At 39.2% G+C, this 13,362-nt stretch overlaps 1 protein-coding gene across 1 annotated transcript in view; it reads right to left on the minus strand.

Moving 5' to 3' along the window:
• Positions 1-13,362, minus strand: part of KIF16B (kinesin family member 16B) — a 122,010-nt gene that overhangs the window by 16,568 nt on the left and 92,080 nt on the right. Inside the window, 1 exon segment of the mRNA XM_031552295.1 lies at positions 784-867. Within this exon segment, the coding sequence (XP_031408155.1) occupies positions 784-867 (84 nt within the window).

The raw sequence follows: 13,362 nt of genomic DNA on the forward strand, positions 1-13,362 counted from the left end.
TGGGCAACCTGTTCCAGTGCCTCATCACCCTCTGGGGGAAAAACTTCCTCCTAATATCTAACCTAAACCTCCCATCTCAGTTTAAAACCATCTCCCTTTGTCCTATCACTATCAACCCATGTAAACAGTTGTTCTCCCTCCTGTTTAAACGCTCCCTTCGAATACTTGGAAGGGAGTATGGAAATATAAAGACCTAAACTTTTACAGGAGTGAAGACTGTGCCATCCACACAGCACTGCAGAACAAACCAATAAAAACCAAACCCCACCCTCTGTCAATCTTATCCTCCATAAAATTAAGCTTTCAAATGAATTCAAAGAAAAATACACTCCAAACTGGGTTATAAAATAAAGCTCAGAGGTGCCTATATATTGCTTTCCTTCTGTCATGAGCTATTTGGTTATAGTAACTACGATAAAATAGTAAATCTTCAGATAACTGCATTTCAAGTAGCAAGTTGTTTTTTTTAATTCTCGTCTTGCATAGAGACCATCTGTCTACAGTGAACACTTACCTCATCTGCAACCTTTCCCCCCTAAATAAACGTACCTCTAAAGAGATGTCCTTTTTTTTTTTTTCCCCTAGACTAGGATTTTTTTAAAGGCGTGCTTCATTACTTTGCAATCTACTGCTGCCATCTCCTGTGTTAAATGAAGCAGCAAGTAACTCTGTACTTACAAGTAGGCTATTTAAGTGTGATCATATGGGAACAGTTTCTGTTGGTCAAGCAGACAGTGCTCCACCTAAATACACTTCAGAAGGCCCTGAGAAAGGTGCCGTTACCTCTAAGTGACTCCGTCGCTCTGCAATCACTCGTTCATCCTTGTTTCCAAAGAGCTTCTTTGGAGGGAATTCTAAAGTAGCGACCTGGAAGATATTAAAGGATGAATGGGCATTATAAAAATGAGAAAATCCTCTTTAAACTACAAGGCGTCTGGAAAGAAGAAAAAGCCAACTAGTCACGAGCTACAGTATATGCTGTTAGCAAATATCCCATTATGCATTTCTACTGACATTATGATCTGGTCCACAGCACTGCTAAAATAACAACGTATTTGGTCACGCAAGAGAGACAGGAAGCAAATTTAGGAATTAGATGTCACATATATAATTTTTTTTTTTTGTCTACAGCAAATTGAATCTAACGTTATAACATCTACTTAGAAGTAAGAAAGATCTCTTCAGGAATGCTGCATTTTTTATGACTGCATAAAAAATTCAGTCTCTTAAAAACTGTGGTATCCAACCATACTGTCATTTAACCTGTTCCTCTTCTCTATCAGATCATGAACATAACATTCTTGCACCTAAAAAGTCATCATGACGTTATGCTCTGGAAAACAGTAATAGTAGATTGCCAGCTGACTCCTGAGCAGGACCTGAAGTATCTCCATCCAGCCTTAAACTACCAGAGTTATCTTCACAACAGGGGGAGAGAAAGAGCATGCACATCCATGGACATCTATAATGATGACAAGAGGCGCCTCCAGAGCCGCAGCTCAACTGAGTTCAAACACGTGCAAATGTATGTCCATAAAGGAAGGTGATGACTTTAATTTCTGAAGAGAGTCCACACAAACATGCAAAATTCTATTTACTACATTAAAAATCTGTCTAGGACTTCTAGGAGTTCGATACAGAGCTGTTCGAAGCTCTGTTTTTTCATTTCTTTTTCATCCTGTAGGAACTGTAACAAGCCACTCTAGTAAAGGATACAGCAAAAGAAGTGTATTCCTTTCTTGTACATCAGCAAATATAACATTTCAACAAATTCCAGGCAGCTATTATTGGAAAACACACTCACGACTCAAGAGGTGATAACAAGCACCAATAAAGTTAGTCTGCCAAACCATGGGAATGGTGCACAAGTCTTCTCCACGCAGTTTGTGTTTGCATTTACAGGCAGTTCAATACAATTGCTTTCTAGCTCTCACTGCAGATAGAAATATGCAACCTCACATCACTATCGCTGGAGTTGTTTTGCAGGCAGAACCCAAGGGTAATGCCTCGTGCATGAATTCCCCGGGCTATAGGATAATACTGAAATAATAAACAAGATGCATCATTTCTGGCATATATACGACTGCAGAGAATTTATCTGGTTACTGGGAGCTGTAGTACACTGAATTAAATGAGGAACCTCATTATTAACATTGAATGTAGCTATTCTTAAAATACAGAGGAATTCTGCAATACAAAAATTCATCCCTACTCTCTGGTTGAACTTTGACATGGATAATTTTAACAAAGTGTCTTCACATGAGCAGCATCAACTGACATGGAGCATCTGAGGAGGCAGAAGAGATGTCTGTTTTACATCAGATTTGTCGACTGGACCCAATTATATTCCTCAGGTTTCTCCAACCATGTGTGCCTGCTTCTTCATGTTGCCAGGACAAGCAGCATATGGTCGAATAGAACCTTTAATTATGTCCTTGGGACTTATTTTCACTGCATTACTCTCACCTTAACCTACACAGAAATGTAAGTGCTAATGTTTTCAAGGGCTTCCCAATCCCACCTCTGCAGAAATTATATTTTATTAAATTGTATTGAATCATGTAATTGCTAGAAACAGGTAAGATAGAACAGCTACCACCAGCATCCCCTCTTGGCCCTAGAGAGACTGTTTTTCAATTTATTTATAAATAATAAATATTTATTTATAGAATTTTAAAATAGTGTCAGTTAAGTAGAGGCAGATTTGCTCAAATGAAAAACATCACTATTAGCACTTCCTTAGACAAACCCTATCCAGTCAAAACGAAGTATCCCATCTTAAACGAAGAATGATTAATGAAGTTTGATTTTAACAGATTTTGAGAGACTCATTCAACAAAACTTTGGGATGAGCAATGGTCTCCAAGGTGTTTTCAAAAGCTGTTAGCTTTTTGAATACATCTTAGGAGAAAAACACTTACTTGCATTTTCTAATAACAGCAAACCTTGATAAACTCATTCTAACCAAAGTAGCTGATCGCATAGTTTTAATATTCCACAATTCCCACGTCTTTGGGATGCACAAATCTCTGAAACCAAAACAACTGAAGTTCATTATTGCAGTCATTAATTTAATATGCAAAAGAAGCATCTCAGCCAACCTTGCTCTGAAGCATTGCAACTTATAACGAGGACCTAAAAGAAAATGATAACTTCACTGCTGATCAACACCTGGACCTGAATATTTCAGGCTTGGAGAAAGATATTTAACAAAAACCTACATCCAGACCAGAATGCCACTGTGCCAAACATATTAGGCAAACATATGCACGTTTCTTGTGTTTGCAATACACGTTTACAGAGTACAGCTATCTATGTACCTGGAAAGACCCTGCACTCTGCAGAGGATATGCTGCAAAAAAAATCTACAGCAGTCACCGCCTGTATGGGGCTGGATGCAGAAGGTGAATAGCCTTGGGTCTTCTGGAATAACTGTGTCCCTGCTTTGCCACTTTCTCAAGGGTCTTCTGGCTCCTCTCAGCCAAACATCTGGCAGGGGTCCATCACACAAACAAAATGGAAAGCATTTATGTTGCAAATGACCTCCCAACCACACAGCAGTAAAACCTCCAGCTGTAGGCTTCATCATCATTTCAGCAACCTTGGAAGCTCTAAGCTATTCCCATATCTCCTACTCCACTTCATGCCAAATATCCCATGAGATACAAAAGCAAACATGTTATCTACAATACACTGCTAACTTAATTTTCCTTGTTTGCCATTACAGCAGAAGCACTGTCAGACTGCAGAGTTGAATACACATCAAAACAAAAAGGAGACATCCAAAATTCTGCAGGCTCGAGTTTCAGGCTGTCCAAATGCTTACAGAGATACCATAACACCAATTCCCACCCAGTTCACAGTCTGAAAATTACCTTTGCAACATGAGAACCAGAACTATTTATGCGGCAACATGAATTATTTAGTCCTTAATGTGACTGTAATTTCATTGCTGGAGGAAGCTGATCCATTGTAGTATACTTATATAAAAATACAATATTAATATATTTACCTGAGGTAAATACATACATAAATACATACACACACACCATTTCTTTCTGCAACTAACTTACAAATGTAGTATTTCATCGTGGAGGAAAAACACTTTCCTTCATGAGTTCCAGAAATAAGAAAAGTGACTATAAAAATGTTATCATCTTGATATAATTCCTGTTCAATTAAAAAAAAAAAAAAGACAGTAGTATTACAGTTAGTAGTGTTACAAAGACTTTAAGGACCTGTACAGTAGCTTCAGATGAAATTACCATTGCTACAGGTTAATACTCACAGTGCAGTATGTCACTGAATCACGTTTGTTCTTATCACTTAAATACCTAAGATATTTGCAGGTGTAGATTTTGCACAGAGCTGTTTGCCTCAGCACAAACACTAAAAAAGAATTTTACAATCACCAGATTCAGGAGTATAAATTACTCTTTCAGAATTAAATGACTGTGTACCCTCTGGCTCAAAGTTACTCTGGAAGGGTCACATCTTGACTGAGAGATGAAGGGTTTGCAGTAATATAAAGCATAACAAGGGGACACTACAGGTAGCAAGGTGCATTATTCTGCTTTCCTGAAATTTCTACAGCATGCCCCTCCTCCTCTTCCAGTCCCCCTCCTCCTGCAGCAGTGGAAATGAAAGTGTTTGGCAGTCAGGCTTCTTTTTGGTTTGGACATTTTGTCATTTTCTAGGGCTGCTGATGAGGTGATGTGTTTTCTGTCATGGGAAATTAACAGGCATATTCCCCAGCTTGACAGGAACAGTGAGCTAGAATGATTTCCTGAGAAGCTCCAGCATGCAGTGTACAAGATTTCTAATTTTTATTTTGGCTGCAGAATCATTTCCCTACCGTACTTAACTATAGCACCATGATAAAGCAAAATCCATCAAATAGAAAGTAGTGTGTGTGTGCATTTGTACACATACCATGGGCAAGACTGGGACTGCCCTTAGACCCAAAATACAAAGAAAGATAATCCTTTAAAATAGTACAGTCATCTCAAGACTGCCTATCAGCACTCCTAATATCTTTTTAGACACTGAACTTCTTACAGTTAATGATGTTTATCCTATCTAGCAATCGTTGCTAGGCAGTAGCAGGCTCAGGGAGAGGCAAACAGTCATTTGCAATTTATTCCCTAATTTCTTCATAATAAATAAAGGCCGTGTTTTATTTCTGGTCTCATATTACTTGGGGTACATTACTTGCTTGTGTTTCAGCAGCCTCATCTCTAACTAATGATACCTATCTACCTACCACGATAGAATATTTGTGAGATTAATATGATCCAATCCTCCAGTGAAAGGAGCTCCAGACCAACCAAGTATTATCCTAGCAAACTGTAAACAGCTTACGGGATTCCTGTATTTCTATCCCATTCCAATCACAAGATTGGTTTTAGCTCTCTTATTGGCAGGCATTTAATACTGGAAAGAGTAGCTGGTAGAACAGCAAGAGCCCTTTCTTTACCTTACAGCTCCTTGACCTTCAGATTCACCCAATTCTGGCAAAACTTACACAAAAGCACACCCTTTTAGTAAAACCATGAATCTACATAGCTTTCAGCTACTGAGCCACAGAAAGAGATGCAAATCTGGGGACTGGTGTTTTGGAAACCAAGAGCATAACCTGAGGGCCCTGATACCTTGATAGATTTTGCCTGGGACAGGGAGCACTCTCATTTCATGCTTTCTAGGATACAAGTCTCATTTGAAGGGTATTCTCTAATTTCTATATTCAGTTGGGACACTTCACTCACACTAATGGAAGTTTTCTAGGGACCTGCCGGATACAATTCAGTTTCGGGTTTTTGCAGTGAAACATAACATGTTAATAAAAGTCTTGCGAAGTACCTTGCAGATGATGTTTCAATATGGAATGGTCCAAGGTAAAACACCACATAATGCAGCCACGTAGGCTTGTCACTTCTGAAGCGTGAAATTGTTCAAAGCGTTATGCTGCCTAAACATTAAAAAAAAAAGTGCCATTTTCCTACATCAAGCAAAAATCTACAGGATTTGAAATATCTCATTATTTCTGGTGGCTAAAATCTATGTTTTAGTGCCTACAATACGGTAAAAGATTTTTTTAAAAAGAAAAACAGAGCAGACATTGATGGAGGCTGAGTCATCTTTAATCTTTCATCCCAAATTCTCTTTGTACTTCAGTGTTTTGATATATTTAAATGGGGGGGAAAAGGGGAAAAAAGAAAATTAGGGAAATGCTAACAATTAAATTAAAAAGTCAGTCTTCTTTAACTCTCATGTTACTTTCACAACTCTGAATTTTCTCGTTTTTCAAAGGACATGTCTGACTTTTGATCCTTTGTACCAGAATTCTCTGTCACAGATGAGAAAAATCAAAGAGAAGAATGTGGCATGGGTTTGCAGCCGGTGTGGTGGCTGCACCTGACTTGATTTTGCAGCAAGTAATGAAAGAAAAAACTGTCCTAGTTTCACTTTTTGAAGTTTAAACAAAGTAACTTAGGCCTCAACTTCTCAAGATGTACTAAGATTTCCACAATTTTAATAAACTGTGTTCTTGACTAATAGCGTGTGCTAAATATTTAGAGATTTGACAACAAAGTTGATTTTTTTTTAAAGTATATCTTCCTTATTTTTATAGTAATTTTGGCTGAAATAAATCACCTATTCTCTGCAATTTCATAAGAGAGCCTTAAGCAAAGGGAGAGCTAGTATTTAATGAACAGATTACTTTCTATATGGATGTACCATGGGATTATTTTCTGGATATTCAGCTTGTTACTTATTTTACTTTTCCATTTCTAGTTTTCTCTCTTCTTTTTAGATCTCTCTCAATGTGTCTTTCTCCACTTTGTAGCACGTCTCTATTTTATTGGTATCTTTTTCTCTGTGCCTTACCTCATTCTTTCTCTTACTCCTGTGTTCATTTGCTACATCCAATTTTCTGTTCCCAAAGCCTCCTCTCTGCTCTCCACCAGAAGGGATGAGAATTGTGAACACCTCAGAGAAGGATATCAGAGCAACTACAAATCAGCCACAGCTCTGAGGCTGCTCCAAGTCAGCCTTCTGACACATCAAACTCCCCAGGGAGGACTGAGTATCTTTTAAACAGCAACAGAAGCTCAAACAAACCAAGTGTAACGGATCTCCTAAACCAAAAACCCTCAAGTGATCAGGGAACAGAACGGGGAAAAGCTTTTACAGCTCTACCTTTCTACCCAGAGGTCCCTGCAGAGGAGGCCCCACAGGAGGTCCCCAGCACTAGCCAAACACAGTTAGTTCTTCACCAGCTCTGCTCCAACCCCTCTGCTCCCCAGGTCCTTGCAGTGTTTCTGAGACACAAGGAGCTGGCCTAGGCTCATCCCTGCTGTCTCACAGCAAATCTGTTGGAGCCGCAGGCTTCCAGCTTTCTGTTCTCACCTACCCTCGCTGCTACAGCCTGCAGTGTCTGGATCGCACTCAACCATGCACAGAGGAATGAATTCCTCTCTCCTCCCTTGAGGAAATTCACCCTGAAATAACTCCCTCCTGAAATACATGATGGGCTGTGTTGCAGAGCAGCACACTGGAGGTCCTATTTTCCTGTCTTTCCCAAATATGATTTATGCTCCAACACAGCTTCCCACCCTTTTACAGCACATCCTTGTCACAAAGAGAAAGCTGTTTTGCCCACATGCATGAGAACACTGCCATCTCTTTGCTCTACATCCCTTCTGCTCTGTGCCAAAGATTTACCTGCCCACAGAGCTGGCTTAACCTTTGCATTTCTGGCTGGCTACAGCAAGACTCCTAGTTTCCATGTTGCTTTCATCACTTGCTTTTTACCTGGGCCTCCTGGAGACCCTTTTCTCTTCAGAACATGCCTCATTGAAGCCCAGGCATATAGGAAGCCCTGCTACAGTTAACTTGCTGAAAAGCAGTCCCACATCTGACTTCCCCTGCTGTGCTCAAACTGGCTACAATTCCTTGCCTTTTTCCTACTTATTTCTCTGGAACATCACCAATAAAAGTGAGTAGCTCCTCTACATCATTCCCCTGCAATACGTCCATCTCCTCCACATTCATATGAGTGTCTTCACAGGATGTACAAGTTCCCACAACTCTGGCATCTCTAATTCTGGGTAACTTTCTTGGCAATTTGCACTCTTTGAAGTTCTAAGATCTTCCTGGCATCCTTTCCAGTTACTATCCTCAAAGACAGCCTTCCCCAAAGAGCATTTCAGCTTCATCTGTCATTGAATAAGTACACACACACAAAAAAAAAAATTCAAGTCCCTGTGAACCTCCCTGCAATCTCCATCTGACAATGCAAAATTGCCAAGCAGGACTGGACACCAGAAGTTTTTTTCTTTTGCATTTTGCTAACTGGGGTTCACTGTTTTTAAATCATACCCGCCTCCCTATCAAACAATCTTCCGTAATTATCAAAACTGTTAAAAGAGTTTGCATATCCAAGTTCCTGCTTTAAACAAAGCAGGTAGACCTAAATTCAATATGCTTTTTTGGAACTCTGGTGAGATGTGGAGGCCACTGTTTATTTCATTATTTTAACTCCATTTAGTCTGCCACCTGCTATTGAGAAAATCAAATTAAGTGCGGCCAATGAAGTTACCTGGAATTACAGGGCTGCTTTTACTTTCCTTAAAGCAATTTTTAGACTAGTCAGAATAATAACACACCAAAATTGAGCCATAAATGATACAGAATATAATATTTGACAAATTACTTCTTCGTTTTGTTCATTATAAGCAGTACGATAGCATTTAAATACAAAGCACCTATAAAACTATAAAAATGACTGATAGCATATATATCAAAGTTCATGCAAACCTTTCACGGTTCTATAAAACTCTGCAGTTTTCTCAAATTTTAATCTCGTAAGAAAACTGGAAAGCAATATAGCCAGGACATCTTTGTAAATACAAACTGCTACCTGCATAGCGGAGAATTATTAACCAATGAAAGAGGGACAAAAATTGGCCTAGATGGCAAGGAAAACACATTAAGTTCTCTACACAGGCTGTAGGAAGGCAGAATAAGAAGGTGCAGAGACAGAATATACCAACCTAAAGGATACAGTTAACTCACGTGTAAACCAGTCCAAGTCAAATTAAAAATAATTTAATATGCTTCTTAGGTAAAATAGGAAAATACCTCTTAGATTATAAAGTTAAACATACAAAAAATGTAACATGCTCTTGCAACCTCGGTTCTGCACCTATTTCATCTGTTCCTTGCTCCAAGACAGAAAACCTTTTGGGGTAATTAGCTGTTGCCATGTGGCAGACCATGCTCTAACACAATGGTACCCACTGACCTACAGAGTCCATGGGCAAGTTTAAAACACACTCTCAACTTTTTTTTGTCTCTGATCTTGCAAACTAAACATTTATACGTGTTGTTTCAAGTCACAGCGCCTGTTTTACTTTTTTAAAGAAATGGCAACTACTGCTGGGTTTGCAAGCTCACGTCTTCCAAGCTCAGAGCATCGATCAATCTTCATAAACACGTAGCACAGATCTCACTTCTCCAAAAGAAGGAAAAAAAAGGAATTTTATAGCGCACTATATAGGGTTTATTTAGCTTTCAAAAATAATTTGGGATTTGATTCATTATCTTCCCATTGGGACTTCCAGGAGGTTACAGGAGTGCCCTGACACCATCTCTGCAGCACCCACGTGCAGCCTTGCCCACCCTGCACCACGTTCCTGCTGCTGTCGCATTGGCTCTTTGGACACTTGGGCTGCACACAGAGAAGTCCCAGAGCCATTTGGCTCGTGCAACAGAAACAGTCCAGGTAGGAAAAGTTGCTGAAGCAGCTTTAACAGCTCCTCCAGAAATGATTCGTTTGGTGCATACAAGCTCATCTCGGTGACATCTGGCAGCGTTTATGAAACATCCCCGTCTCGTGTGACCAGCTGATGCCATAAATTTCAGTTGCCCTTGCCTTTGAGAAATGCTAATAATGAAAACTCATCAAAGAGCAGCAATAATTTCTACTGCTGACTAGATGGATGCCTTCCTGACTACTCAAAATTAATGGCAGATCTCAGGGTCTTAAAGAACAGCTGTCACAGAGAAATATATCTGCAAACAAATACGTAGTATGCCTCTAAGTTTGATTTGTTATAGGTATAAAGCAGCAACTCTCACAACAAACAGGACTGATTACAAGGAGAAGTTAGCTAGCCTTCTCTGTCATTTAAAATGATAAAAAACACAGAAAGAGTCATCTAAGTAGGCAAATGGGAGGTTTTAAAGGATCTATTCACTGCCCCTTCAACAGTAAGAGTGGTTTATAGCCACATAGATTATACATACATTTTCACTTATGTCTAGTCTTATAGATACTATAAAACTAGCTGCTTTATCACAGAATTAAAAACTAGCTGTAAGCCTCACACAAATTAAGGATTTTCCCCCACTATCAATGCTGTCACTAGGAACAGCTTAAAATGACAAACTAACATATCTAACTGCAATCAACCTAACAGATACGTTTTTAGGAATTTGTTTGGCAAAGCACTTTGAAAAAGCAGCAATGGGGACCAAAAAGACCACTGCTGCCATCAGTCTCACAAGCATTACTCTCCCAAGATCCTCGTGTCATGGAACTGGGTGAGATTGTCTGTTTCCAAGTGAAATACAATTTATTCATCATGCACCTGAAAATACATGCTTAGAAAGCAAAACCTGTCTATGTTCTACATATGCAAAAACTCAACAACGCACTTGACTAAATGTCATGAAACTGAAGTCAACACCATTACTTGTAGGGGCTGGAAAACAGAGATATGTTTAACTTTTGTGTGCATTTGATGATACCCAATTACTGCCTGTGAGCTGATTTCTAGGAGAGTGTAACAATTCTGCCCCCAAAAGGCACCGCATCATTGAGACAGTACCGATGAGGCAGCTCCACCTACATGAGCTTCAGTAACCCAAGGGAATGGGGGCAAGATTTATGACCAGAGGGATTTTTTTTTCTGTTTGTTTGAATTCTTACAATGAGTTGCAACACATAAGAGCCCTCAAGCACAATCAGAATGAAAACTGTGCTGCTCCAAAAATGAAAAAGAAACCTGAAATACAGCAGTTTGCAATTACTTTAACAATTTTGAAACTAGTTAAAAGCTGGGCTAATCTTAAGGGCATCGCTACATACTCTGATTCAAAAATATTAAACAAAAATAAAGGAGTTAGAATTTAAAATGCAGTGAGTAATTTAATTATTTAAAATACTGCTAAATTGCTACCGAATCTTTTTTCCAGACAAACACATCAGAGCAGGACATGGGGGGTGCAAATGAAGTCTGAAATAAATTTAAAGTCTTTCACAGAAAATATAGAGCATACATTTGAACAACCTCAGTGCTGCATTGCCAGCAGCCCTGAACAACAACACAGTCAATAAAATATCATTAGCACCCAGTAGTTAGAACTAAGTATGATAGAAAATAATGGATTCCATTCAGAAAAAAAACTGGCCTGAACCTTAGCTTTGGTTGTTTTTATCATTCACAGCTTAATAATCATTTACAGATAATTATAAATTAATTGAACATTTTAACACTGGTTCCCAAAGCTCTGCACCCATGGAAAGGTGTGCTTTTTCATCTCACTGGCACTTGTATTATGGATATGCCATCACACATTTTGTCTTTTAAAAGAGTTTCCATAGTTTCTCCTCCACACTAATATTTCTGGCTGGTTCTGAAATATGCCCTACAGTAAACCAGACTGCATCCTCTACATTCAGTTTTCTCCTCCTTGACATTTTCAATTTGTATCGGCTGCTCAGTATTTTTCTTGAGTCACTGCTTCTTTAGGTATATTTTCATATTAAACCACAAGAGATTGTATTTTATTGATTTTTGTCATGCAGAGATGTCTAATAAATTTTACTGCTTGGGCTTTCTTGCTTTGGGCTCTTTAGTGGGATAGAAAATATTCTTGTAAGACGGAGCCTTCTGCACGCTTTGTGCTGCAGACACAGATGGTAAAAAGATCAGATTTTTTATTATTATTATTATTTACTAACTTTACAACAGTCTAGAAATTGTTCCAAGACCCTTAAAGGAAGATCTCATTGTGAGCACACCACCAAAGGTGGCTCATTTAGAAACAAAGCGCGTTATCGGCTGCGCCAGTTCTACAAATTTGTTTTCTTCCTTGCTTCTAAAGCCAACTCATTTTTAATTAAGAAACAGAACATTATTTTCACCACAGCAAGTCTGAAACCTCATTACCAGAACAAGATAAACAAATATTTATAACAGACCCTTAGGTAAAAAGTGCCTTTTAATGGTTAGCATCGTTATTATATTCACGTTGTGTCTCGTGGCTTTGTAGGTTTTTTGTTTCATTTTAAAAAGAAGAAATTCACCCTTTAAGCTTCCTAGTGAAAGCATCATATATCAAAAGCTAGGGAATATTCACAACACATCATCACAGCTACAGTCAGTGTCCCCTGATATTTCATTAGTCATTGATCCACCCTGGCAGGGCCCTGGACTTGGTCTGTTTGCTCACCTCGCTGGGAGACCACTGACCCTGCCTCAGGTACACTGGGCTGTGCCCCATCACTGAGGTCCCTGCTGCCATGCTGCAGCCACCCCCAGCTCCTAGGATGCCCTCCCTGGTGCATCAGCCCTGACCTTGCTGCTCCCCAGCAGGTGTGTAGGATACTGCAGTGGGAAAGTCAGGGTAGATGACTTGCAGTAGATGCTCTCAAGGGCCACATGAAGGCCCTTCTCTCTCTGTAGGAAAGGCAAATGGGGTCCATGGAAGTAAGGAACCGTGCTTCATTGTAATCTTTACATACCATAAGTATAAATGATAGCTCAACACTTCATAAAGTAATATAATGAATAATACATAATATAGTAAATATTATGAACATAATAAAATATACCTCTACTTCAACTCTTTAAGAGTTCCTGGATAAACTGCAAGCCATGTTTATATTGGGACATCCAACATCTGTTGTCAAATACAGAGGGGAAACCGGTTTTTCAAGAGCTTTTCGTTCCTTCAGAATACTTCAGCACTCTACAAATGGCACTTCTGTCAATTAAGTCATCTGTATCTTGATCCCATTTAGACAATAAGTTATTTCCTTAATGCATCAAAATCAAAATAAACATCTAAATACTTTTAGTGAGCAGAAGAACTTGCATTGACTTGTCCCCAAAGGCTTCAGATGAAACAAAGCATGGAGAATCTTATCACAGAATCATAGAATTATAGAATAGCCTATAGTGGGTTGAAAAGGCCTACAATGCTCATCCAGTTCCATCCCCCTGCTATGTGCAGGGTCACCAACCAGCAAACCAGGCTGCCCAGAGCCACATCCAGCCTGGCCTTGAATGC

Source organism: Meleagris gallopavo, chromosome 2, assembly GCF_000146605.3.
Source record: "Meleagris gallopavo isolate NT-WF06-2002-E0010 breed Aviagen turkey brand Nicholas breeding stock chromosome 2, Turkey_5.1, whole genome shotgun sequence".
Classification (NCBI taxonomy): domain Eukaryota; kingdom Metazoa; phylum Chordata; class Aves; order Galliformes; family Phasianidae; genus Meleagris; species Meleagris gallopavo.